At 42.8% G+C, this 26,356-nt stretch overlaps 1 protein-coding gene across 2 annotated transcripts in view; it reads left to right on the forward strand.

The window, feature by feature from the left end:
* The window catches only part of vwf (von Willebrand factor), a 45,444-nt gene that overhangs the window by 8,165 nt on the left and 10,923 nt on the right, over positions 1-26,356 (forward strand). For both annotated transcript variants that reach the window (XM_061678262.1, XM_061678263.1), the window contains 31 exons: positions 757-965; positions 1,692-1,813; positions 2,368-2,587; positions 3,120-3,242; positions 3,347-3,458; positions 3,536-3,582; positions 5,574-5,710; positions 7,041-7,179; positions 8,736-8,836; positions 8,919-9,114; positions 9,892-10,107; positions 10,761-11,007; positions 12,424-12,518; positions 15,309-15,460; positions 16,053-16,156; positions 16,222-16,360; positions 16,446-16,580; positions 17,094-17,240; positions 17,331-17,471; positions 17,660-17,758; positions 18,171-18,327; positions 19,076-19,243; positions 20,471-20,606; positions 21,236-21,530; positions 21,797-22,913; positions 23,707-23,811; positions 24,358-24,501; positions 24,576-24,710; positions 25,094-25,252; positions 25,377-25,423; positions 25,533-25,710. In XM_061678262.1, the coding sequence (XP_061534246.1) occupies positions 757-965; positions 1,692-1,813; positions 2,368-2,587; positions 3,120-3,242; positions 3,347-3,458; positions 3,536-3,582; positions 5,574-5,710; positions 7,041-7,179; positions 8,736-8,836; positions 8,919-9,114; positions 9,892-10,107; positions 10,761-11,007; positions 12,424-12,518; positions 15,309-15,460; positions 16,053-16,156; positions 16,222-16,360; positions 16,446-16,580; positions 17,094-17,240; positions 17,331-17,471; positions 17,660-17,758; positions 18,171-18,327; positions 19,076-19,243; positions 20,471-20,606; positions 21,236-21,530; positions 21,797-22,913; positions 23,707-23,811; positions 24,358-24,501; positions 24,576-24,710; positions 25,094-25,252; positions 25,377-25,423; positions 25,533-25,710 (5,522 nt within the window). The remainder of the gene's footprint in view (positions 1-756; positions 966-1,691; positions 1,814-2,367; positions 2,588-3,119; positions 3,243-3,346; positions 3,459-3,535; positions 3,583-5,573; positions 5,711-7,040; positions 7,180-8,735; positions 8,837-8,918; positions 9,115-9,891; positions 10,108-10,760; positions 11,008-12,423; positions 12,519-15,308; positions 15,461-16,052; positions 16,157-16,221; positions 16,361-16,445; positions 16,581-17,093; positions 17,241-17,330; positions 17,472-17,659; positions 17,759-18,170; positions 18,328-19,075; positions 19,244-20,470; positions 20,607-21,235; positions 21,531-21,796; positions 22,914-23,706; positions 23,812-24,357; positions 24,502-24,575; positions 24,711-25,093; positions 25,253-25,376; positions 25,424-25,532; positions 25,711-26,356) is intronic.

Consider the following 26,356-nt stretch of genomic DNA (forward strand, 5'->3'; position numbering starts at 1 on the left):
ACCAAGCCCAAGTACGCACTTGGCCTTTCTGGCATGAGTTGGCCATCAGTGGCTATCCAGCGCTCGCTAGCTCGCTAGCCCGCCAACCGGCGTCAGCGTCATCCAATAAGTCGCCACCTCATTTGATTTTGTGTCGTGTGTGGGTTCACATAAAAGAGACACTTAAGGGAAAGTTAACTGTTTATTAAACAAAGTGGCAAACATTATTCATTCAGCCTGTAGCTCAGACAATTGAGTATATATTGTGCAACTCGTATTTGAGTGGCTGATGAATTTTAGCAGGGTGTGTTTTAAGATCATTCAGCAGACACACCCGCAGTGTGTGACAGCTGGTAAATCGGCTTTATTTTCACTATTTTTGAGCTTATTTTTATATACTTGGTGATTTTTTTTTTTTTTTTTTTTTTGGGGGGGGGGGGGGGGGCGCAATATAAAATATCGGATTGGGACACCCCTATTTTTAATCCCAAAAGGTCTTTGGTGGGGTTGAGGTCAGCGCTCCTGTCAAGTTCTCTCACCCCAAATTCATCAAAGCAGGCCTTTATAAATTTGTAATCTGTGCTCATTGGGAACAAAAAAAAAAAGGGTGCCTTCCCCAAATGTCCCCACAAAATTGGAAGCACAGTATTCCAATCCCAATCCAATATTGATTAATTAATAGATGATGTGTGTTCCAATACTTAAAACATTTTTTTTGCAATCCAGGAGCACTCATTCACAGACTATTATACTGGTTTGTTGCGTGTCACCTTGCAGACTTAATCTGCCGTACGCATCGCACGCCGTGTTTGCCGGCCAGGAGCTGGGATTCTACAAGCTGTGGAGCGAGGAGTTTGGCTTCACGGTGACCATCGACAATGCGGCCAACGTCGCACTGACACTCAACAAACACCACGCCAACCACACCTGCGGCCTCTGCGGTAACTTCAATGCGGCAACGGCTGATGAATTCACTGCTCAAGAAGGTATGTGTATGGTAGCTTGTATGGAAGTAAATTCAGTGTTAAGTGAGCCACACACGTACTGATTTTTAACATCTTAACTGATTTTTAAAATGTGAGAGACCCCACACATGACGAGGAAATAACAGGTGTCTCCTTAGTGCTCTTAAAGGGTGTGCTAAACTCGAGATGACCAACGCAGCACACCACACATATATCTCCACCTGACAATCATGTCTCCCCCCCAAACCAGATGTCTGTCGTAGCACCAAGATTGACCAGAAAGAGGCAGCATGCTGTCACACGGCATGCAGAATGCTGCATAAGGATTTACGATAGTAAATATTGAACAGGTTTAACGTTTTCCGTTTGTCAGCTTTGACTGTTTTCCGTGCAGATTGGGGAGGAATAATCCGTCACACAACAGGATAATCCCTCACAATAACCTTTCTGAAACATTTGACAGTCGCACCTTTGCTGATTTTGATCGCAAGGGAGGGAACATGCTCAAATCGGGCCAGATTGTCGGTATGTGTGTAGCTCGCTTTAGAACGGAATGAAAGGCTATTGATATTTCATGGGAATTTCGGAAATGGTTTGAGTCATCAGGTCTTAGAAACAGGAAGAGAAGCGATTCCATACAGGAAAAGATAACGGGTTAAGGAAAAGATCTAAAAAAACAAAGAGCATCAGTAGCGTGAGATGAATAAACAAGCTGTCAATGCCTTTATGTGCTGTGCGTCATTTCAGGATTCCTCACAGAGGATAGCTATGACTTTGCTAATTCATGGGCGGTGAAAGGGGCAGGACAAGCCTGCAGACGCATCTCTACTCCCAGTCTGTCCTGCAACAGCTCCAAAGACACTTCAGAGGTCAGTCATCCCACACACACACAGGCATGCACGCACACGCTTTGAAAAACCTTAACATCCTGGACTGAGAATCAAGAATGATGCACAGACAAACAAAATCAAAGCACAACCTCTTGCTGTTTTTACCTACTGAGGTAGGCTACATACTAGGAAAATAGGATTTTCTTTAAATAGTGTTTCAATCAAATACTTTCATTAACGAAGAAATATGTTATTTTTTCAACATTTAAAACAGGTGCCTGAATAACATATTTGTGACATGGTCTAATCAACATAGCCCAAGTATCAGCAATTACAGCACACGTTCACCCTTTTCTAATGTAGTTGAAATTCTTTTATTTTGAGGGGAGCAATCCTGTCCCATGCGAGTGAGCCACTGGTCAGCCCGGCCCCCTTTGCAACGGGGCCAACACAAACTACGTGTATTACAGTAGTCACAATGACGACTCAGTGTGGAGCTAGGGTGTTGCAACATTGCAATTCCTAGAACTTTGCAGCTCTAGGCAGAGGTAATAAGAAGTTGTAAGGACTGATAATATATCTTCTTCTTGTAGATTCTGTCCGGCTGCAGCGTGTTGCAAACATCTGCCGTGTTCTTGCACTGCGCCCACTTGGTATCACCCGAGGCCTTCCTGTCCCTGTGCCAGGAGGAGGTGTGCCACTGCGGCAAGGGCGACAGCGAAGATTGCTACTGTCCAGTCCTTCTCGAATACGCCCGCACGTGTCACGCCCACGGGATGCTTTTACACGGGTGGCTGCAGGAGAGTGAATGCTGTAAGTTGGCAAAATGTCATCAAATTATACAAAATAAGCAAAGGATTGCAAAAGTACTTACACTACTTAGTACTCAAGTAGAAATATGCTGGTGGTTTTTAGGCTAACACAAGACAACACATTTGCCACAAATCATTTTTGTAGTCGACTTCGTCAAAGTCTCTTCAAAATAAGGCCAAGGATGGGGAATATCTTGCTTCTGTGAGTCTGTTGTGTCAGTGTCGTAAATGCTCCCTGGTTCACATTCCTCCATGGTGCCTATTCAGGTCTTTTTTAACATCGTGTGGTCATCAGCAGAGGTTTTAAAAAAAAAAGGTAAGAAGCCTGTTTTGACAAAGTTGAGAGTTCAAAGTAAATATATCTGTTTTCAAATGTGGGGAGTTAAAGTAAAAAGCTGTATAATAACTACATACTCAAGGAAAGTACAGATACCTGAAAAATGTACATGAGTAACAAAGTATATACTCTGTTACTTCTTACCACTGAAAATAACTTTGTGCTTGTGCGTGTGCGTGTGTGTGTGTGAGAACAGTTCCCAAATGTCCTATTGGAATGCACTACAGCGAATGCACCAAGTCCTGTTCCACAACCTGCCATAGTCTCAACATCCAGGAGGTCTGCAAAGAAGAGTGTGTGGATGGATGCATATGCCCTGGTAACCTCCACTCCCACCCCCCAGCCCCCCAGCACCCCAGCTACCGGTTTCCAACCCCTTCAGCTTTTAGTCATACTTTGTGTGAATGTGTGTGTGCTTTTCAGCGGGTAAAGTGTTGGACGGTAACCGCTGCGTGGAGATGTCTCAGTGTTCCTGCATGCACATTGGGCGACACTTTCCTCCTGGCTCCACCATGTCTCAGGATTGCAACACCTGGTGAGTTGACGCACATGACTGTAGAATGTGTGAAATAATAGCCACATATTGTGTTGTTGTTTTTTTCCCCCCCACAGTGTGTGTCGACACGGCTCGTGGGAATGCACCAATGAAGGTTGCCCCGGTGAGAGACATGAACGATATTCGTATTGGTTGGATTTACACTGCATGGTTGAAGGGAAACATTTCAAAATGTTTTACTCTTAAATGGCACCATTTGGATGTGTCATGGCAGTGTAACTATCTTATATATCATTAGGTTGGAATCAGGCCCCTTCAAAATGTGTATAAAAATCTGATGGCGTAAATATACAGATCAAATATACCTCGTCAATGGCAGCTTGATGCCATTGAAATACACCGATGGGTGATATATACACAACCATGTCTGCACAAACAACAAAAATAAACACATTTTAATAAACAACCATTGTAAATCTAAACTACAGAGAAAGCATAAACAATTTAATATGGTCTAAATATGCTAAGGTGGATTAGAAGTATATGGTGTAGACATTCAATTTGGCCTAAATATGCTACATTAGAGGTTTGTAAACATTAAATACTGTAATCTACATTAAAGGTATATACAGTAGGTGTATCATCCATGCCGTCATTACCTGCCGCCTAGTTTGCAGCAACAGTCTACTCTTTGGATTACCGTCAAAAACACTCAACAAACTACAGCGCATCCAAAACTCTGCTGCCCGCCTCCTCACCGACTCCCCGGTACGTGATCACATCACACCACTCCGCTGGCTCCCCATCCCCCAGACAATCAATTTCAAACTTCAAATCACAACCTTCAAAGCCATCCATAATCTGACCCCGCCCTACCTGACTGAACTCCCCCACTACCACACCCCCACCCGCACCCTCCGTTCCGTTGATGCCAACCTCCTGTCTTCCCCCAACCAGACCAAGTACAAAACCTGGGGAGACAAGGTCTTCTCCGTTGCTACCCCTAATCTCTGGAATGCGCTCCCTCAAACCATCAGCCATGCCTCCTCACTCAACAACTTCAGAAAATTGCTGAAAAACCACATTATTCAATACTGCTTTCACTCCCTTATGATTACATTTCCCCCCCCCCCCCCCCCCCCCCCATGTGTCCTTACCTATCCCTATTCACATTTATTTATTATATTTTTGTAGGTGGTATTTATTTTCTGAAAAGGGGTGTATAAATCCAATCTATTATTTTTATTATTATTATAGACAGTAAATGTTTCATAAATATAGTGCATCAGAGTTGTGTCCAACATTAAATAAGCAAAGTAATTCCCTACTGGCCAGTGAAGTCATGTGAATGGATGTTACCCTCATTTAAATCAAAGGGGGGAATAGTCAGCCTCAGTCAACTACAGTAAACATGATGTAACCATGATATGTGTCACTTGTACGGTGGCCTGGAAGTGCATAACAAAATAAAAAATTGTGAAACACGTTTACATTTCAGAAGACAAATTAACAAAAGGCGAAACATTTTTCAGAAAACAAATGAACAAAAACTGAAACACTTTTACAAAAGACACAACAAATTACAAAAGATGACACACAAGGGAACAGCCCATTTCACAGACATTCTTAGAAATTCCACGCCCTTACTCGGCAAGACCCGCCCCCCTTCAACATGATTGGCTCCTGCATCGTGGGAAGGTTAGGCTACGCTGTTTTCTGAAATGTAAAAGTGTTTCGGTTTTTGTTCATTTGTTTTCTAAAATGTAAAAGTGTTTTGGCTTTTGTTAATTTATTTTCTGAAATGTAAGTGCTTCACAATTTGTTATATTATTTTGTATTTCCAGGCCACCGTACACTTGACTATTTATAGAAATAGCCAAACAATTGGATATAGACATGAAATTAGAATTGAGTATTTGGACCTGCAAAGTCAATCCAGCTTTGTAGAGCCTCATGATCAGGTGCACTTGATTATTAAATTAAATTGATTTCTAAATTATTTCAAAATTAAAGATTTCTAAATTATTAGAAACGTCTATCAGTCATCCAGCTCTTTTATTGGGGCTCATCATGCAAGTGTGCCTAATAAAGTGTCTTGTACTTTATGATGGTTTTCTGGTTAGTCTTCCTCATATGGCTTCATCTGCTCTGCAGGTGAGTGCCTGGTGGTGGGTCAGTCCCACTTCAAGACCTTTGACAACAAGTTCTTCACCTTCACGGCCCCGTGTCAGTACCTGCTGGCCCGAGACTGCACAGAGCATGAATTTTCTGTCATTATTGAAAATGTGCAGGTAACGGATGCCCAAACAGATGTTTGCAAATTCCATAAAAGTAATATATTTTTGTACATACTAACACTGAGAAACCTGTACTGTCTTGTCCTGTCCTGCACATGGTAGCAAGTAATAAGACATCCCTCCATCCATTCATCTTCCATACTGCTTATCCTTTTCATGGTAGCGGTGAGCTAGAGCCTAGTCCAGCTGGCTTTTGGTGAATGGCAGACTACACACTGGATTGGTCACCTGTCAATCACAGGGCACCAAAAGAGACAGAAACCATTCACTCTAATTCACACCGGACATAATATTGCAAAACAGTCGTCGGGATGTCTCATTATGGTTGTAAATCCTCTAAACGTTCCCTATTTAGCGGGTCCTTGGTTTACAACGTTTGGTTTTTCATTTTATTGTTTTACGTTTATGGCTCAGAAGTGTTTGCCATACTCAATACTTTCATATTTATTAACTTTAATGATTACTTTCCTACAGTGTTAGGCGTGTGAAAGACTACGTACGGCATGTAAAAAATTGGGTTTACGTCAGGCCAAAGGAGTGGCGATGCTGTAGAGTAAACCCCTGCCGATTTGTGAATGACTATTCGCAAGCAGATTAATTTTTCTGTAGTCTGTAACCAAAACTGTATGCCGAAGAACACAACTATTCGTAGCATGTTAGTAGAGGTGTAGTTCGAGTGAGGTAAATCAAGATTTCAGTTGAGAACAAGGTTCCTTGTCGCCTGAGAAAGCAGAGTGGTAAACTTCTCAAAATGATGCAGAGAAAGGTCCAGATCACTGGGCCCATTGCCAGTGATACATGTACAGTATTTTTAAAATGAGAGTATCTATGTATCACTGAGTCAAAAACGTAATAAAATGGCTCCTGGTAAATATGTATTTTTATTAGCTGTGAAGTGGTGACAGACACGCCAGTGTCTTTGCCCTCCAGTGTATTTTTAATCTGGTAGCCATTTATTTTTAACTTAAGTGTAACGTGTTCAAAATGATTTTAAAGTGCTTTGGAATCATATTTTGGAGCATTTAGGAGTTAATTTACTAATCTAGGTAAATGCGGGGACTTCACCCCCACAAATAGCGAGGGCTCACTTTATGACAGAATACTCTTCAGGATGTCTCATCCTGGTGGTAAATCCTCCAAAAGATCCCGACATATCCTGGAGATTCAGAACGGGATAACTTTCCAAAAATGATGGCTAAGCCTAAAATACATCATGTTACGTAAGAACTCACATTTGGCAGGAAAATAACTCAGCGTTTTCTTTCTGTCACTCTTTGTATGTGTCTGACAGCTTATTATTAAAGAGCTTGCTTTTGTCTTTCAGTGCGCAGACGATCAGGAGGCTGTGTGTACCCGCTCTGTGACCCTCAGTCTCCCCACTCTGGAGGACATGACAGTGAAGCTAAAGCACGGAGGAATGGTTTCTGTCAACGGCATGGACATCCAGACCCCAATGCACCACGGTACGGCATTTTGATTTTTGATTTTCGGGATCAGCCCACCCGAAGACTGTGACACGTCAGTGTGTACTCAGTGTTATACGACAATTGCCTCTGTCAAGGCTAAGTAGTCAAATCAGTTAGATGATTCTAACAATGTAGGTTCCTAAGCGGGGTACACACATACCAATTTTTAATGTCTTTGTTGATTTTTATTAGTTTTTTTTTCATGTGAGAGACCCCACACGATAAGGAAAAAAATGGCGCATGTTCTTACAGGTTTTTAAGTGTACTCCAGATCAGACCAGCACAAGACCCCACACATAATGATGTCATAGTACCAAGAAGAAGGCATACAAGAGGCTAGGCTAACTGTTAGCTCATCCGGTGGTGAGCGTTTTTCCTTGTCATTTTTATCGTGGTGAATGACTTGTGAGACACGTTATACAGGAAGTCCTCGATTTACGAACGAGTTCCGTTCCTACGCTGGCGACGTAACACGAATTTCCGCGTAAGTCGGATTTCACCGTTAAAGTCGAAATTTACGGCGAAATACTTCTGTCCCACGTGATTGTGACAGCAAGCTCCGTGTGCGTGGGCGTGTGCGTCGATGTGTGAGTGAGACGGGACTGCGAAGGAGGAAGGAGTGGGCGCCGGTGCGAGTGTGTACAGTAGCAAGTGTACACACTCTTTGTGTGTGTGTCTGTGTGTGTGTGAATGTGCATGTGTGTGTGGGTGTGTGTGAGCATGTGTGCAAGAGAGAGACAGAGAGTGAGAATGTGTGTGTGTGAGAGAGAGAGAGAGAGAGAGATTAAGATTACAGCATGCCACGTATCCCCAAAGAAGCATGTTTTACAGTGATTTATGACCAGAAAGTAGGGTTGTTGCCAGATGCACTGCCAAAACAACAATAGAAACATCTGTAGCTCACTACAAGGTGTTTTCTCAAGTTAGAAGTGGGTTGAAATATCCAGGTTTGGGCAGTCATAATTTAAGAGCTGCCTGACAAAGCTGTTGTTTTTCGGAGTCTGTAAAATAAACACTCGCACAACTGTTTTTTCCCAGTCACTTTGAGTCACTTTGATTGCCCCGCAAAGGGTTTGTGTGTGGTCATGTGACTTCCTTGTGCTGTCTGATTGGTGAATTGGAGTCGACTGACACTAGTGATCACATTGGATTGGTGCAACGGCACCCAATTTGGAAGTCGAAGTCTAAAAATAGATCGCGCACGCAATAATGGTTAATTAAAGTAGCGAGCGGTATGTCGATCGTTGCAACAGAGTAAAAGTTCTTCTTCACATAAATACTCAAGTAAAAGTAAAAAAAAAAAATCTATAGATGTCAAATGGTTCTGTTATTAAAATAAATGGACATCAGAATCAGAATCAGAATCATCTTTATTTGCCAAGTATGTCCAAAACACACAAGGAATTTGTCTCCGGTAGTTGGAGCCGCTCTAGTACAACAGACAGTCAATTTACAGAACACTTTGGGGACATAAAGACATTGACAAAAAAACCATTGTGCAAAAAGATGCAAAAAGATGCCTACCTTTAACATCAACACTTCTCAATTTCCAGGTCACCTGCATATCCAGAGATCTGTCCAGTCATCTGTGGTTCTAAAATTTGGAGCTGACCTGCGTCTTAACTGGGATGGGAGGGGCCGGGTGCTCTTAAAGGTGCATTAAGTCACTTGTGGCACTTTTTGGTTAATTCTTGTGAGAAGCTTGGCAGTTTTAAAATGCCACTCACCTTTTGCAGCTCAGCCCACGCTGGGCGGGGCGGACTTGTGGCCTCTGCGGTAACTACAATGGTAACCAAGGCGACGACTTCTTGTCCTCATCCGGGCTGGTCGAGGCAGGCCCGCTGGCGTTCAGTCAGTCCTGGAGAGTTAGTGGCGACTGCAAGTCCACCCACAAATCCGTGACTGATCCCTGTGCCGTCAACCCCAAAAGAGGTAAAAACACACACATGTAGTGACTCAGCCACACACCCCTCGTTGTGTGCATTTTAGTTATGGATAGTTAAGAATATAGTGTGTTTTGTCTGTTTTATTAGTCATTATTAAAACAAAGGCTAAAAATTGGTCTACACTTATGACATGCACCGTGACTGAATCAAGTGTCTTGGTTATTGACTTGCCTCATGTTCCCAAGCACTTTAGTTTGTTAATGATAAGTATCTGTTGCCTGAGCATAAATTGCATATTATTATTATTCAAAAGCATACAAAGATCTTCTGCTTCTCGTGAACAAAAAAACAAAAAGTAACCATTGGCAGATAAATCAAAGTAACTGGAATCAGAATACTGTAATATAAAAAGTAACACATTAGATTATTGTACTTATGATGTCACTGCACCACATTTGGGGAGTAACGCATTACCGGCATCACTACCCACCCCCAATAAATGTTTATAATTGCCTATACAGTATTGCTATTACTACTATTACAGCTAACAACGCAGGCTAGTCTTACATAACATACAAAGATCATAGTCTCTGAATCGACATATATTGCTTCAACATACGTCCTTGACACCAATAACTTCTTTCCTAGTAGCCATCTTGTGGCATCTTAGATCATTACGGAAAAAGTACAAAAATACACCCAAAGCCGCAAATAGGTGAATTTTTCAGTGAATATCGTTGGATAGGTCAGGTGTCAAAGAAAAAAATCGCAAATTGGCAAAGGTTGACTGCAATCTCCAATCTGCCCTGATCTTTTTCTTCAGTTCGTTTTGCAGAGGAAGGCTGCTCCATGATAATGTCCGATGTGTTCAGCCCATGCCACTTCCTGGTCAATCCGGCTCCTTTCCAACGGTTCTGTCGTCATGACGTATGTTCGTGTGTTGATGGCGAGGAGTGCCTCTGCTCCGCTCTGGCCTCCTATGCAGCTGCTTGCACTGCCAAAGGGGTGCTGCTCCACTGGCGCTCTCCGTCGCTCTGCGGTAAAAAGACTCCTCACTTGTATTTACACGACTCACAAAAAGTTAGGGATACAGCGCACCCCCGCATCCTCGCATTTCGGCACCTGCGGATTCACCGAGTTGCGCTTTTTTTCCCTCAATGTATTTATTTTACTTTTTCTTTTTTTATTTTGTTTTTTTGGGGAGGGGACCAACCCCAAAATTTATTATTATAACTTTTTCCTTACATATTCAAGAATGTTTTGGGTTTACATTTTTTTTTCCTAATTCCAATGCAATTGAAATGGGTGTCAACTATCCATAGATTTTCACTATTCGTGGTCTGTCCCGGTCAATTGTAAGATGTCGTCTTGGTCTCATGATGCCAAAATATGAACAGCATGATGAAGAGGACTGTTTACATACCAATTCTAATTAAAAATGGGAATATGTTGGCATTTGGCAGAGTCATGGCTCAAGCAGCTGTTGTGAATTTTGCTGTTCAGCTCTTTGTTGGAGAATAGCAGCACGTTGTGGCAAAAAAGAGCAAAATTAATCTTACCTGTAAATGTTAGTTTCTTTTACGTTTATTCTGAAATTTCACCCGAAAACCAAATATCCCTAACTTTTTTGTCGGCGGAGTAATTCATTATCTGAAGGAAACACCCAACGAACCAGTGATTTCAATCCTTAAGAGATGGAGTGCACCAAAGGCCAGGTGTACGAGGCTTGCGGGAGCCTGTGTGACCGCAGCTGCCAGTCCTTGTCTGGAGCAGAGGCCAGATGCGGAGTGGAGAGGGTGTGCGAGGAGGGTTGTTTTTGCCCCGCTGGAAAGTACCTGAGCGACTCCGGAGAGTGTGTGATGTCAGACCACTGCACATGCCTGCATGACGGACAGCTGTACCAGCCCAGTGACGTCTATGCCGATCACAGCAGCATCTGGTCTGTGGGGGTAACGTGCAAATACACTTACTGGACACACTGTTATCTAATGAACCTTTATTCAGCCAGGCACTTATTTTACATTAGAAAAACACGTTGCGCACCACCAAACAAAAACGTCACAAAAAAAGTACGTAATGAGATAATGGTGTGAAAATGTGGATGTCTTTAAGCACAAAGGTGATATACTAGCAGGAACCCATGACATACAATTTTCTGTTTTATGAAAAGGAACAGGAGGGTACACAGGTAAATTTTACATTCTGCCATCTAGTGGAATTATTTGTTCTGCTTGCCATCAAACGTCACTCACATAGTAGATAGGTGAACAAAGATACATTATTTATCGTAAACTAATAATAATTCTGAGACCAATTAAGTGAAATGAGACAATATCCTGTAGCACACCTGACTGTCACGAAACATTAATGGTTAGGAAAACACTGATGGAATGACATCAGATGATAATAGTTGTGTCAAAAATGCTGCCTTTAAAAAAAATATAATAACAGTCTTGATCATGTCACCTCTCTGTATGATTGAGTTTAGTTCTACATCACTGCAAACTACAACTATAGGGTGTCCTCGGATTTCCACGGTCCTGACTTACGTGTTTTTGAGGTTATGAACGGTGCACAATGAAGTAGGTTGCGCTGTAGCGTGAGAATACGTGGTCACGGGGCACAAGAAGACACACGCAGTTACTGCCGTATTTACTTTTTTTCATTTGTTGTACATGCAGTGTATGGCTGAGGAGTGTCTATACTTAATGCAAAATATTTACTGTAATTATAACTTCTGCATTAGAGTAGGTTAGTAACAAACGCATTCCGACCTGCATACAAATTCGACTCCGTCGTAAAACGAGGACCCCCTGTACAATTGAAGCTGCAAGCAGCGATAAACTGGCCCTCGCACCCCCTTTTTTCATGTGGCTTATCACCACACTTTGATGCCATGCTCCATCCACTTTGGATGGCATCGGCAAAAAAGCCTAGCAATTTAGCATCACCCATCTGTCAAGCATAGCTGGTTCAAATTGGGGCTCATTTGGGCTAATTTCCTGGTCACAGTTTGCTAACGTACGAGCCCTGGAATTTGCCCAAAAAGGTTGCAAAAATGGTTGACTTGTTGTTCTCTTGGTGCATTGGTCTTTGAGAATTGTTTGTGCAGTCTGTAGGGATAGGTCTACAATTTGGGGGTTTGTGTGGGGGTCTCAATTATTTTAGCATCAGAAAACACCGCACTGGCAGGCATGCAATCCAAAAACGTGCTTGAGCACACTAAATGTGTTAATTCTAAGAGTTGTCACAAAAACAGTTTTAAAATAGGTTCGAATTTCCTTTAAAAATGCAATACAACATTGCTTTTGTGTAAATGTACTAAGGGCTACTTTTTGCATGTTTTTATTTCCAGCTACTGCGAGAATGGGTCCATGCAATGCAGCTCAGCCCAAATGAGCCATTTGCTGTCCGATCTCTTCTATGACGATGACCTGGCACCCTCCAGAGGTCAGATCCACAACTTATTTTAATAGTACAATGAACCCCGTTTATTCTGGGGAATACATTCCAGACCCACCGGCAATGGGTGAAAAAAAATAAAAAATAGGTGACGATTTGGAAAGATTATATGGGAATGCATTTTATACATTAGCAGTATATGTTGTGTATTTAAAGGTTCCATGCCACAACTATTTTTGTTGTTGTTGTTGTTTGTTTTTATCATCTTTGTCTCTTGTACTTTTATTTGGTTTGCAAAATTATTGGAAATGCCCAGGATACTAGCCGGCCCAAAACATCTGGCAGATGAGACAATTGGATTTCTCATTAATATTTGATATTTAAATTATCTTTGCTCTGATTGGATCGCTGATCTTCCTAATTTCAACATGGAAGACAGTTATGCTAGACCGTCGTGAGAGAGATGAGTACCGATCATGCGTTGTCGCAATATCAATCATGATAGCCGCCGAAATATAGCCTAAATCTGACGACATACCGATAGTTAGTTCTAGCTGCAGATGCTACATTGACTGTTCATGCTAGCGTTGTCCAAATGTGCTGGTGAAATAATGTAGTTAAATATTAATTTTAGAATACGATTTCGTTGTGTAGATAAAAGTGCTTACAGCTGGTGGAGAGGGGGGTAACCTGCGTGATTGTACAACTCCAGGTTTTGCTTTACTCCCTAATGTTGACGAAATCGTCAACCCCGATATTTGCCGAACACAGCAAAATTCTGATTCTGAAATGCTTAGGAATTTCTCCCAAAATAAATTAAAGCCATTTGTTCCTCAACTCCTCTGAGGTTGGCAGATGATGCAAAGTACAAGTTTTAGCTTTACATAAGACACGCATGCTGTCGTTCAGCCATTTTCCAAAGTTGAATTGAGTGGGTGGTATCAACCATGAGCAAGTGGGCGGGCACTAAGAATAATAACTAGCATAACTACGTCAACACTGACGCCGGAAACTGATCGGCCTGTTTTTCTGGCTTTTGCCTCGAATTGGCTATTGCATAAAATCGACAAACCACATAGATGTCAAACTTAAAGCTATCATCTGCGATTTTGGTGCCCCCTACTGCTGGAATTCTGCATTACAACAAAGCGGTCCGTTGCTTCGACATGACGTAGGCTGTGCCGAGTCGAACTGTCCCCGTGTCCCCCTATCGGGTGAATTTACATCAACGTAGTGTCTAATAAATCCGCAACCTGCTTCTTCCAACTTTAATCTATTTTTTTCATGGTGGAATAAATGTGATAAAGTACAACATACTGTTTGTGCGGCAAAAGGGGGGGAGGGTGTCGTTTCGCAGACATGAAAGACTCTACTTCCTCTTTTCCCATCTCGATCATAGTTTTCGTTTCACGTCTCCGGACCTCAGCTTTATCTGACCGGCGATCGATGTCCATAGGGAGATTTGCGGCAGCCGGCTGGGAGTACCTCTCCACGTCATGACAGGTGGTGACGCGGCAATAGCGTTACGACGCTCAAAGATATAATCAAGTGGATAAAAGTTCTCGCAAACCACATCGCTGGGTCACGAGCAAGTTAAATTACACATACACGTTAAAAGAAATGAGATGAACAAAAGCAATAAAAACAGATCAGTAAGGACGAAAGGCGTGCAGGATTGTGACGATGTGACCACCCACACCACTGCTGGCCAGCCAACGGCTTCTGGAAAAGAGGTAGCAGTTGTTCATTTGCGGCAATTTTGACTATTGTTTTCGTTTACACAGTAATTATTGGATGAGCATTTTTTATTTTTATTTAACAAAAAAAAAAACAGGTCATTTTGACATATTTTATGCATAAAGCAGTGGATTGCCATGGGACCTTTAAACGCTAAAATGTTCAATCAAAGCATATACTTTCGTCTCCATATGTCTGTTAGCTTAATGCTAACATATAATGAGAAGTGCCATAGACGGGCTACGGAAATTAGTATAAATGTGATGTAAATATAGGCAAGCCTGCTTTATTTATATATCGCATTTCACACACAAGGTAACTCAAAGTGCTTTACATGATTAAAAAGTCAAAAGCATTTAAAACAAAGTAAAAGACTTTTAAAAACAAAGTACAGAATTAAAAGAAAGCTGACTAAATTTTTTAAAATGTACAATGTTGATTCGGATTCTTATTCTGTACTGTGCTGCGTTCAGAAACCTGATTAGATGTCCATTTGACGTTCAAGGAATTGCTGAGTTCATTAAGAAACACTTTCACGACAATCTTGGCTATAAAGGGGAGGTTTGAGATAGGTCTATAGTTAAATATAAACCTTCAAACAACTGCTGCAGTACTTGAACACACATGAAGCAGCAACACATGAAAACAGAGCATACAACAATACTCACAGGCATTTATTCTCTCTGCTCTGTGGGAACGAGTATTAATGTGAGAATGGGTCCCCGGAATGTTGCGACACGTGGTACTACACTGAAGCCGCGCAACTCTAAATAAACTGAGATTGTAAAAACCCAGAAAAGAACATTGCTTAAAAATACACAGTATAGTGGGGATGTGAACATGATATCGTGGGGATTCACTGTAAATAGTGTCTTCGGTTTACAACTGGGCCCACAAATATTAAAAAAATCTAATGAAAACCATTAAGTACGGCGGCAAACAAGCATGCCTTCTAGTGCCGTGTGACCATGTACTCCTACAAATCTTCATATTACGGTACGTCTTTAACCAATGACCCCCTATATTAAAAATGAACAAATGTGAAGCTACTGTAAAAGCTTAGCAATTAACTAAATGTGACGAACTTGTTGGCATTTGCAGAGAGGCGCTCCACACAGTGCCTCCCTCCACTGGTCCAAGCAAAGTGTGAAGCAGGAGAAAAAGGCCTGGAATGTGCCAAAAACTGCCAGAATGCAGACCACTTCTGTGTCTCCCTTGCCTGTTTCCCCGGCTGCCTATGTCCACCCGGCACAGTAGGTAGCAGTAGCCTTGTGTTCATGTGATATTATTTTCAATTGTATTTTACAAATTAACTCCTGGATGGCAGAGAATTTCCTACAGCTCAACCAGAGCGAAACTGTGAAGTTTTAGTTATAGGTCCTGGAGCGCAACAACTTTCTTCCATTCCATCAGACAAAGTAAAAAAGCCTAGGTGTTATCTTTTATGATTAAAATTTTATCCCGTACAGTAATAATGTGAAAACTGGATTTAACTAAGGCCCTCTGAGGGAAACCATTACCACTATGTGGCCCCAGATGGAATTTAGTTTGACACCCCTGTTTTCACTGATTCTGACTACCTTGCTGTTATACTAGTAAAAATAGTTATGTTTTAGCATGATTTATCCAATTTGGCCTGTATGGCCCAGGGAATGGTGGGGTCAGACTATGGGCGGCTGGGAGGGATTTGTTTTATGTTAATACACTTTCTGTGATGCACTTTGTGTTGCTTGAAAGGTGCTAGAGAAATGACGTAGGACGATGGACTTTATTGGCAAAGTATTGATTGAGGGCATTTGTCAGACCAAAAGGATCTTTAACAGAACTTGCTGACTATTATTTCAGGTGAGCCATGACGGAGGCTGCATAGTGCCAGAGCAGTGCCCTTGTTACTATAACAACAAGCCTTATGCGTCGGGAGAAAGCATACCAGTGGACTGCAACACTTGGTAAACAGATTTTTATGACGATGTTCTTCCTGGTGGTTGCATGACCTACAGTATTTTCTTTGCAGCGTATGCGAGAACCGAATGTGGCGCTGCACCGATAGGTTTTGTGATAGGGTATGCCGCACCGTGGGGGAGGCTCACTACATCACCTTTGACGGGCTTAAATACTCCTTTCCCGGTCTCTGCCAGTATGTCTTGGTCCAGGTAAGACCTGTTCAAAAAGAGATCTTTAATGTCATAAGTGTTTTTACACCTATTTGTCCATTCTTTATACCTTCATTTCGAACAGGACATGTGTAATGGAGAAGAGGGGACTTTCAGAGTGCTAGTGGAAAATGAAGCCTGTGGCATTGTGGGACATCGCTGTGCCAAGTCGGTGTCTGTCTACTACCAGGGAGGATTGATTGTCCTGCAAAATGAAGAGGTATATTGCGACTTGATTTTTTTTTTCTACTTTTGTCAAATTTTCGACTGTACTACGCCACAAGGAGATTAAGAGCGTGATGTAGACTCGTCACTAATCACATGTCTTTGGGTTAAGGAGGCAGAGCCGCTTGCTACACCAGAAGTTGGTCGCTTGATGTAATTCATCTGTCTGCATGAAATGTCTTCTATTTCTGAATGCACCGCTTTAGAAATAATTTTTTTTAGTGCATACCTGAGCATAGGTTGCACAGAAAAAAAAAACATGAATAGGTGAAATTTTGAATCGCGAAGCGCAAAAAAGGGAGGGTTCACTCTATATCGTATTTTTTTTTTAAGTTAGAGATTCTATGTATCATTGAGTCAAATGTAATAAAATGGCTAAAAGGGAAGTATTAATTGGTGTTTTTACATGTTGTAAACCGGCAACATACTGTACACACCAGTGTTCTCGCACTAGCAGTGCATTTTTGGTATGTTTTGATTTTATTGGCATGTTTTGGTCATTGCTCAGGTGAAGATGAAAGCACCAGTACCACAGAGTGCACAGGTGGAGATCATCCGATTGGGTCAATTCTACACACTATTGCTGGGGAAACACATCTCCCTTAGCTGGGACATGGGAACCCAACTCCTGGTCCACCTATCGGCTGAATACAGGGTACGGATGTGTTCTTACAATGATTTTGTTATTTTGTTTTTTTGGTCCATTTTGACCCCCTTTTTTTCTGTAATTTTCCCACATGCCTAGAGTCGGGTGTGTGGTCTGTGTGGCAACTTTGATGGGAACGTGAATAACGACCTAGTTAGCAGTAACAATCAGCTGGAGGTGGACTCTTTGCACTTTGGGAACTCTTGGAAGGTTGCTCCTCGATGTGCTGATGTCATGCAGGTAATGTATGGGCTTCTGGCTCTTCTTTTCTTGCTACCATGAAAATACATTACTTTGGGTGGAAGTGGTTCAGATTCAGATGCAAAAACTTAATTTGCCCCCTCTGAGCAATTCAGGTAAATAAGTAAGTTAGGGGATACTTTTAATATCTTTACATTCCAATGTTGCACATCATGTTGTGTTTACAGGTACCTGCTCCCTGCGCGAACAACATCATCAGACGGGTAACAGTTGAGCAGTCATGCCACGTGCTTACCAGTCCCATCTTTAAAGAGTGCAACAACCAGGTGAGTGATTGGGTGAAGGTAGCACCAAAAAACCCAAATGGTCAACAGCGTCAACAAGTCGCACTCACATTCACACCATCACTGAGTGGGAACTGAACCCACGCTGACCGCACCAAAGTCAGGCGACTGTACCACTACACTATGATTAACATGTCCACCAAATTTAATATCGATTGGTGAAACTGGTGTTTGGGGCTAATTTTTGGTGACTTTCAAGGGGAGGTTGGGGCCCTTATAAGGGAAGAAGAATAATTTCAAGAGGGCTTTCGGACTATCTGGTACCATCTGACAGTATCAATAAAGAATAAATAAATTCTCTTTTATCCCGCATTTGTATTGGATCTCTTTAGCTTGTGTGGAGGTACGTACATTGAGTATATAGTAGCGTTGTTTCTTCCCTTTATGTCTTTAGGTGGATGCAGAGCCATACGTCGAGATGTGCGTGGAAGCGGCGTGCACCTGTCCATCAGTGGGCAACTGTGCTTGTTTTTGTGATGTCCTCGCGGCCTACGCTCAGGCTTGTTTGCAGAAGGGTGTATCTGTCAGCTGGAGATCCAATGAGCTTTGCCGTGAGTTTGATGAATATCGCTGTGTTCCTTTATAGCAGCGGTCCCCGACCTTTTTGCGACACAAACCGATTTCACGTAAAGAGGTATTTTGATGTGCCCTTTCAACGAGCCAGTCCCGTCTCGGGGTAATGGGAGACAATATCACCCGAAATTTACGACTTATGTCTTGTCTACTCAGTAATTTTGTTTTGATTCAGAAAATCCCATTTCAGAAAGACAGGATGTTGGAAATGGAAGCAAGTTATTCAGTACCTTTTTTTTTTTTATGGTTTTGAAGGTCACTACATACTGTATTACGCAGAGGGGGTCCTGGTGCTTGAGAATCACCTGTAACCATAGACCTGTACTTTAAGTAGAACTGCTGATATTGTCGCTCAGCTTTCTTTTTCTTGCAAGTTGTCTTATTTTTCTGTCCCATCATTTGGCCTTTTCCCCTTTCTGAAGAGAAGTTCATTTTATTCAAACATTTTTGCTAGCTAGTAGGCTTACTTTTTTATGACTATCACATGACCGAGGTGAGTGATTTGACTTGCGTACAGAGGCACAGAAAAATACACCTAATTTTCAAAATAAAACTTCCTTCAGACTCTGATTAACAATACACTATTTTTGTCCAGTCTCTTTGTGGAGCCAGGTACAAAATGGCCTTGTGGATGTACTGGTTTTGGGACTGCTGCTTCATAGGATGCAAATGAATGATCGGAACAAATCAATGAACGCATGACAAGGAAACCTTTCGTTTCTCTAGCGATGAGCTGTGAGGAGTTGAACCCGAAGAGTCCAGCTACAGGAGAGGAGTTATGCCTGTGGAGGTACAACAGTTGTGGCCCTGCCTGTCCCGTCACCTGCCAGCACCCCGAACCCCTCCAGTGCTTCCTCACATGTGTGGAAGGATGTCATGCTTACTGCCCACCAGGTGCATAACATTTTCACATACCGTATATTTAACATATTAAAAAAGATATATTGGATAGTTAACATTTTACTGGCTTGGATGTAAATTGTTGGGTTTCTGGAGTGCCAGTCCACCCATCAAGTGTGAAATTACACAAAATGCCTTTTTGTGCAAATGTGTCTTGCAGTGAGCCATTTTAATTTTGGAAATATTATGACATCGTACCGTGTTTCTCCAGCTATGACTTGGCAGCCAGGCTGGAGGAAGCAATTTTATTTTCAAACACAGAAGTACAGGATGTTCGGAAAATAATTAACTTCCATTTTCTGAGCCGCTTCTCCTCACTAAGGTCGCGGGCGTGCTGGAGCCTATCCCAGCTGTCATCGGGCAGGAGGCGGGGTACGCCCTGAACTGGTTGCCAGCCAATCGCAGGGCACATAGAAACAAACAACCATTCGCACTCACAGTCATGCCTACGGGTAATTTAGAGTCTCCAATTAATGCATGTTTTTGGGATGTTGGAGGAAACCGGAGTGCCCGGAGAAAACCCACGCAGGCACGGGGAGAACATGCAAACTCCTCACAGGCGGGGCCGGGGATTGAACCCGGGTCCTCAGAACTGTGAGGCTGACGCTCTAACCAGTCGTCCACCGTGCCGCCAATAATTAACTTAATTAATAAATTCATAATTAACAGATATGTTTCAAAATAGAATACAGGAGACGTATGACGTACGTATGTGTTCTATACTGAAATGTCTGTTGCCTTTACTATCATGTCAAAGTCAAAACGTAAGCAGAGGTGCAGTGTTGGAAGCACTGATTAACATCAGCAAACAGCCTTGCACCAAGTTTATCAGTTAAAGCATTTTCACTCATGGCAGCACTTCACACACTACACTTCATACACTTCATTGTCAATTTATGTGCAGATCCGTGCATGGGGAACATGTAGTGGCCACATCAGCAATCACAAATTATCACAATTCTGAACGTCTTATATATTTTCAGAAAGGGGCACAGTTTTGTAATTTCACGCAATGAAAACTCATTAGAACATTGGGGCTGAGTGAGCAGTGGCTCATTTGCATGAGGCAGAACAGCCCCCCTCAAAACTGAATAAGGTCCAGAGTGTATGTTAATTGTGCTGTAATTCTTTATCCCTTGTTTATTTTATTAGAAGAATGTCAGAGAACCTTTCCACAGAAACCTGTTGTTATAAATTGTCATTTTTCCATGCTGCTCTCAGGCCAACTGTTGGATGAAGTGGACATGAGGTGTGTTGATCCCGCTCAGTGTCAGTTGTGCATCCACGAGGGTCAGAGAATCTCCCACGGCAACAAAGTCATCATCAGCCGTTATGACCCCGCCCACTGCAAAATATGGTAAGAGGGCCTACTCATTGCTCATTTTTATTAAAAAAATAAATAAAAATAAAAAATCAGCTGAAAATAGCTCCGTAAAACTACTGTAATGGTTAACCGGTCAAAAAGTCCAGTTTTGGTAGAATTGTACCACATCAGGTGCTGTTATGTAGCTAAATGAGGTAACCATAAAACTACAACTGCGTAAAAATTAAAGTTACAAGCAGTACCCCGTTATTCATGGTGAATCCTGGGCGTGATCATCAAACTTTGATGCTTTACTCTGCCCATGGTAGATGGCGCAGGCCAACAAATTCTTCACAATTTAGCGTCAGCCATGTCTGGAACAGTGTTTCCCAAACTTTCCTGAGCCAAGGCACATATTTGACATGAGACAAATCGTATGGAACACCACCAAACAAAAGTGTTGAATTGCTAATTCCCTTTAAACCAAATTGGCTGACTTCATGTTTAATTTTAGGCATGGGTTCTTCAGACTTTTTTGTGCCCCTTGTTATGATAGACATGTCTACCCAATTTCCTGTCGACCGGTGAAACTGGTCGACGGAAATTGTTTTCCAACTTTACCAATATTAATTCATTTTCAAGTCATGATACGTAATTTGTTTTCTTCATGATTTGTGCGCAAGTCACTGCGAAGACAGCATACTAACCTGCGAGGCTTGCACCACTTTGACCACCGCCGCACCAACCCTTCCCTCCGCCACCTTCATCCCCATGACCACCATGACGCCCGAGGGGATGTGCGATCGCGCCATGGATCTGGCTTTCTTGTTGGACGGCTCCAGGGCGCTGAGCGAGACAGAGTTTCAGGACACTAAAAACTTTATATTGGGAGTGGTTGAGCAGTTCCGCATGGGCTCGGCTCACACTCGAGCCACTGTGCTGCTTTACTTCGCTAAAGTCGTACCTTGTGACTTACAGGTAGGTAGACCCATGACAACGTATTTTCACTTATGGAGGCATCCCCTCATTTGCATGATGAATATCAATATGCAAAGCTTCATTTCTTTAAATATCCTTGTTCACATTTTCAAATGATAAAAATCTGAATGACCTATAACTGCTGAGCTATTTTAAGACCAGGCCTTTGGGCGACGCATGTGTTCCCTGTTCGAGACTGAATCACTTCACTCAATCAACGCAGCTGACAAATGTGTGATCCTCCCACTCTTTTATTATGTGTGTAGGTTCAGAAATGGCTGTTTAAGAAGACCGTGCAGGAGCAGCACTACACCGGAGACAAAACTGCCTCCTTGGATGAGGCAATTAAATATCTGTCTTACAACATCTACGACAAGAACAAACGGGAGGACGCCGGGCGTGTCGCTGTCATCCTAACGGCCAGCGCCAACCCTCAGTCCCTCGACCCGTTCATCAGAATGCTCCGCAGGAGGAGCATCACCACACTGACGGTGGCCCTCGGTCCCAGTGTGAACATTATGCAAATTAACGACATCACAAAGTCCAACCCCGGGAACAGGGCCTACATGCTGAGTAGCACGGCCGAGCTGTCCGATCGCCTTTTAGAATTTACCGATTATCTTTGCACTTTGGGGCTAGAGCCAAAGTCCAGTACGACAACCACGACCCGCTCTCCTCGTCCGAAACCCATCCCTATCAAACACGTCACCACCACTTCTACCGCCCCCTCCATCGTGTCTCCAACCACCACCACACCGTCCTCTTTCCTACCTCCGACCAAGGAAGTGACGTTCATTGTTGAAGGCTCTGATTCAGTCGGGGAGGCCAACTTCAAAAAATCCATCTTGTTCATGGAGGAAGTTGTGAAGCAGCTGTTCCAAATGGAGGAGTTCATCTACATTACCGTGATCCAGTACTCGGTCACGGTGACCGTGGAGATCCGCCGCTGGGATCTGAGGTACCAGAGGATGCTGCTGCTACAGCGTATCAGGGAGATTACTTGGCGGGGTGGAAGCAAAACGAACACGGGTGCCGCCGTGCAGACAATGTTTCAGAGCACAGCAGTTGTCCCACCTTCACGCGGTCCCGTCCCTCCGCGGCTAGTCTTCCTGGTGACGGAGAACCCGCCCACAGACACGGTGAGGCGGCCACCGTCCACGAGCACCCAAACGTACATATACCCCATTGGTGTCGGCTCCAAAGTGCGGGAGGTGGACTTGTTCCCCTTCAGCTCGCCGCAGCGTCCAATTGTGGTGACGGACTACACGCGTCTCTACAAACTGGTCCCCCGCATTGTCAACATCACACGCACTACAGTTACGCCGCGCTTTGCCACGCTGTTGCCCATGGTCCACCCCACGCTCGCCAGCCTCCCGCCCACAGGTAGAGACAACACACTGCCATCAGTTTACATGTACAGTGAACCGTCTCTATTATATAATTACAGTAAATAGGTGCCTCTGCTGCAAATAACGAAAAACTACAAGAACTTGCCATCCCTCAACAGCATTTATAATTGCCTGTATTAATAGTTTAAACTACATATTCTATAGTCTGTATATCTTCCACTAACAATCCAGGCTAAACTGCTCCTTCCCTACATACACTGCTTGTCTCAGTCAAGATGTATCACTTCAGCATACTTCTTTGACACCAATTACAAGTGCAAGAACGCTGACGTGTATGTTTCTGCTTCGCTATCTGTAGATATACCAATTATTACTTTTCTATTAGGCATTTTATTATCTTTTTGACACAGTGATATTTATATACAGTATACTCTACTTTTTTAAATACACTCACTCGTGTTCAAAAGTTTGGGTTGACCCGGACAATTCAATTTTTTTCCCCCGCAAACACCGTTGTACAGTAGATACTGTACACTACTGTTTGGAGATTATATAGAAATGTAATTGTTATTTTTGAAAGAAAAGCACAGTTATCTACTGTATTCACAATGTCTAGGCTGTATGTCCAATTAATCTTATTTTCACTGAAAGAAACTGTGCTTTTCTTTTCTAAATTAACCCCAGACTAGCAAGTGCATTGAATAGTTTTAGTGAGGGTCTACAAAAAGATGGTGAATAGCAAATGGTGATCGGTGAATCGACGAGGGTTTAATGTAGTTTTTCACTTGTGTTTATGGAAATATACAGTGTACTATATGTTCCCACAGTGCCTTGTAAGACACCCGTGGATGTGCTTTTCCTGTTGAAGTCCGGAGGGCAGTTTGACGACATGAAGACTTTTGTAAAAGCCTTCATCAACACAGCGGATATAGGTAAGTTGTGTGGGTTTCTTCTGGATGGAAGTGACATGAATGAGTGACAACGGACTGTAAGCCGCATTGCTAAGCGATCCATCCATCCATTTTCTATAGCGCTTGCCACTTGTCCTCATTAGGGTTGTGAGTGAACGTAAGCCTATGCTAGCTGACTTTGTGCAAGAGGCGGCGTCCACCCTGGCATGGTTGCCAGTCAATCGCAAATCACATATAGACAAACAACCGTTCACACTGACGTTCACACAGATGAACAAGTCTTCACTTAAACTAAGAAGCATGTTTTGGGAATATGGGAGGAAGCTGGAGTACCTGGAAAAAAATCCATGCAAGTAGGGGGAGAACATGCACATTTTTCACAGATTTCAACCTAAATCTCATGACTGTTAGGCAGACATAACCACTAGCCGACTGCACCATGAGAAATCAAGTTTGGACCTGTTTTTTAAACCTCTAGTAAATCAGGCCCCAGGTGAATACTGTAAGAATTTAATAAAATGTGTATGTGGTTCATCCATGTCCTGTAACCGTGTTCTCCACATGCAGGTTCAAATAGCACTCAGGTGAGCATGATCCAGTATGGTGACACAATCACCACAGAGTTCACCTGGGTCGAAGAACAGATCAAGTCACACCTCATCCGCCTGGTGGACAAGATTCCCAGCAGGAGAACAGCGGCCCCTGCACTCGGTAGAAGACACAAAAACACGTGAAGCGCACACTTCATCCACACATTGATGCTCACCGCCGTGTCTTCGGCTCAGGCTCAGCACTAAGGTACGCTGTCCAGGCAGCGATTAAATGGGGGAGAGTGGGCGTGGCCAAGGCTGTGGTGATGATAGTGACAGATAAGTCGACCGATCGGGTCCAAGAAGCAGCGAACGAGGCACTGGCGGCAGGTAACTAACACAATTCCTCCATAGAGCAGTAATTCTCAAAATTCTGTGGTATCATTTAAACTGTACTACTGTACATAAAGTATAGGGATTGGTGTGCTAGTAAAATGAACAAAGTTAACTAATTACACCTCCTACCTTACCTTTGAGCCAAATAAAAACTCTGATATGGTTACATTTCTCATATATCTGACATCCCTGCATGTATGTAACTTTTTTAATGCTAGTTAGGGGTACACGTGGTCGATATGTTTGATTGGTGGTAGAACTATGAGGGGTCCGTAGAAAAATTTCTCTGTGGACCCAAAAAGTTTGAGAACCCCAACTTAAGAGGAGCCAGCCTTACCTCTATTATACTCCATTGCTTGGGTTGTCTTGTCCCTCAGGTGTGTCGGTGTTCCCCATCGGTGTGGGTCCAGACTACGACCAGAACGAGCTGGCCACTGTCAGCCACAAACAAGACAACAGCCTCCACCTAATGAGTATGGATCAGTTACGGATGCTGCTGACTTTGGACCGCGGTTACGCAGAGAGAATCTGCAGAGGTGCCTATCCTCGCATACACGTGGACACAGCTGAAAATAACTCATCTCGTGGTAGCGTTGTCGTTATTAATAATATCAGTGATCATGACAATAGTTGTTGGCTTTGATATGCTTTGGCCCGCAGCTGGTCCACCTGGAGTGTGCGTTGATGACAGTGGCAGAGAGAGAAAAGTGAGTCACGCACTCACGCAGCAAAAAACAAACAAAACAAAAAAAACTTTCACTGCGTTATTGTGCTATGATCAATACATCTTTTTTTGTTTAAACTCGTGTGCCACAGCCTGGAGAGTCGTGGCTGCTGGAGGACGGCTGCCATTCGGTGCTGTGCCATCCCAGCGGTGCCGTAACCATGCAGAACCACAAAGTAAGCTGCGATAGACAGGAGCCGCCGGCTTGCAGGAACAACATGCTGCCTGTGAAAGTCCAGGAGGCCTGCAACTGCCATTGGGAATGCCCATGTATGTACTCCCATAGGATCAAACGTCTTCTGATTTGCACCTCTAAAGAATGTGAACAATAAGGCTGCACATACATGCATGCTTGACGTGACACAATTTCAGATGGCGGCGTAAATTGAGGGGAAAAAAATTTTAATCCGATATTTCAGTTTGGAATCAGGCCTCTTGAAAATGTGGATAAGAATCCAATATGGATCTGATATCTGCCAGTGTGACACGCGTGTTAAAAAAGAAACTCCTGTACATCTGATCTAGAAAGAAAGCACAGACAATTAAATATGGTCTGAATATGGAACATTACAGGTACAGGTGTATAGAAAATTCACATTTGAGGTGTATAGTATTAAATATGGTCTAAAAATGCTACATTTGAGATTTAAAGAGATAGATATGGTGTATAGATTTTAAATATGGTCTACAGAGGTACAATAGACGATTAAATAAGCAAAACAATTGCCAGGGCCAGTGGATTAATGTTGAGGTTGCCTTCATTTAAGTCAATGGGGGAAAGAGTCAGACCAGGCCAAGTAATTCCTTTGCAGCGTTTAATATTTGTACGATTTATATATCATTGTTTACTTCCTTGTTGATGGTTTTTGAGTTATTTACATGCAATGGAGGTGTTGGGGTTTCATGTGTTTCAGTG

Source organism: Phycodurus eques, chromosome 5 (assembly GCF_024500275.1).
Source record: "Phycodurus eques isolate BA_2022a chromosome 5, UOR_Pequ_1.1, whole genome shotgun sequence".
Classification (NCBI taxonomy): Eukaryota; Metazoa; Chordata; class Actinopteri; order Syngnathiformes; family Syngnathidae; genus Phycodurus; species Phycodurus eques.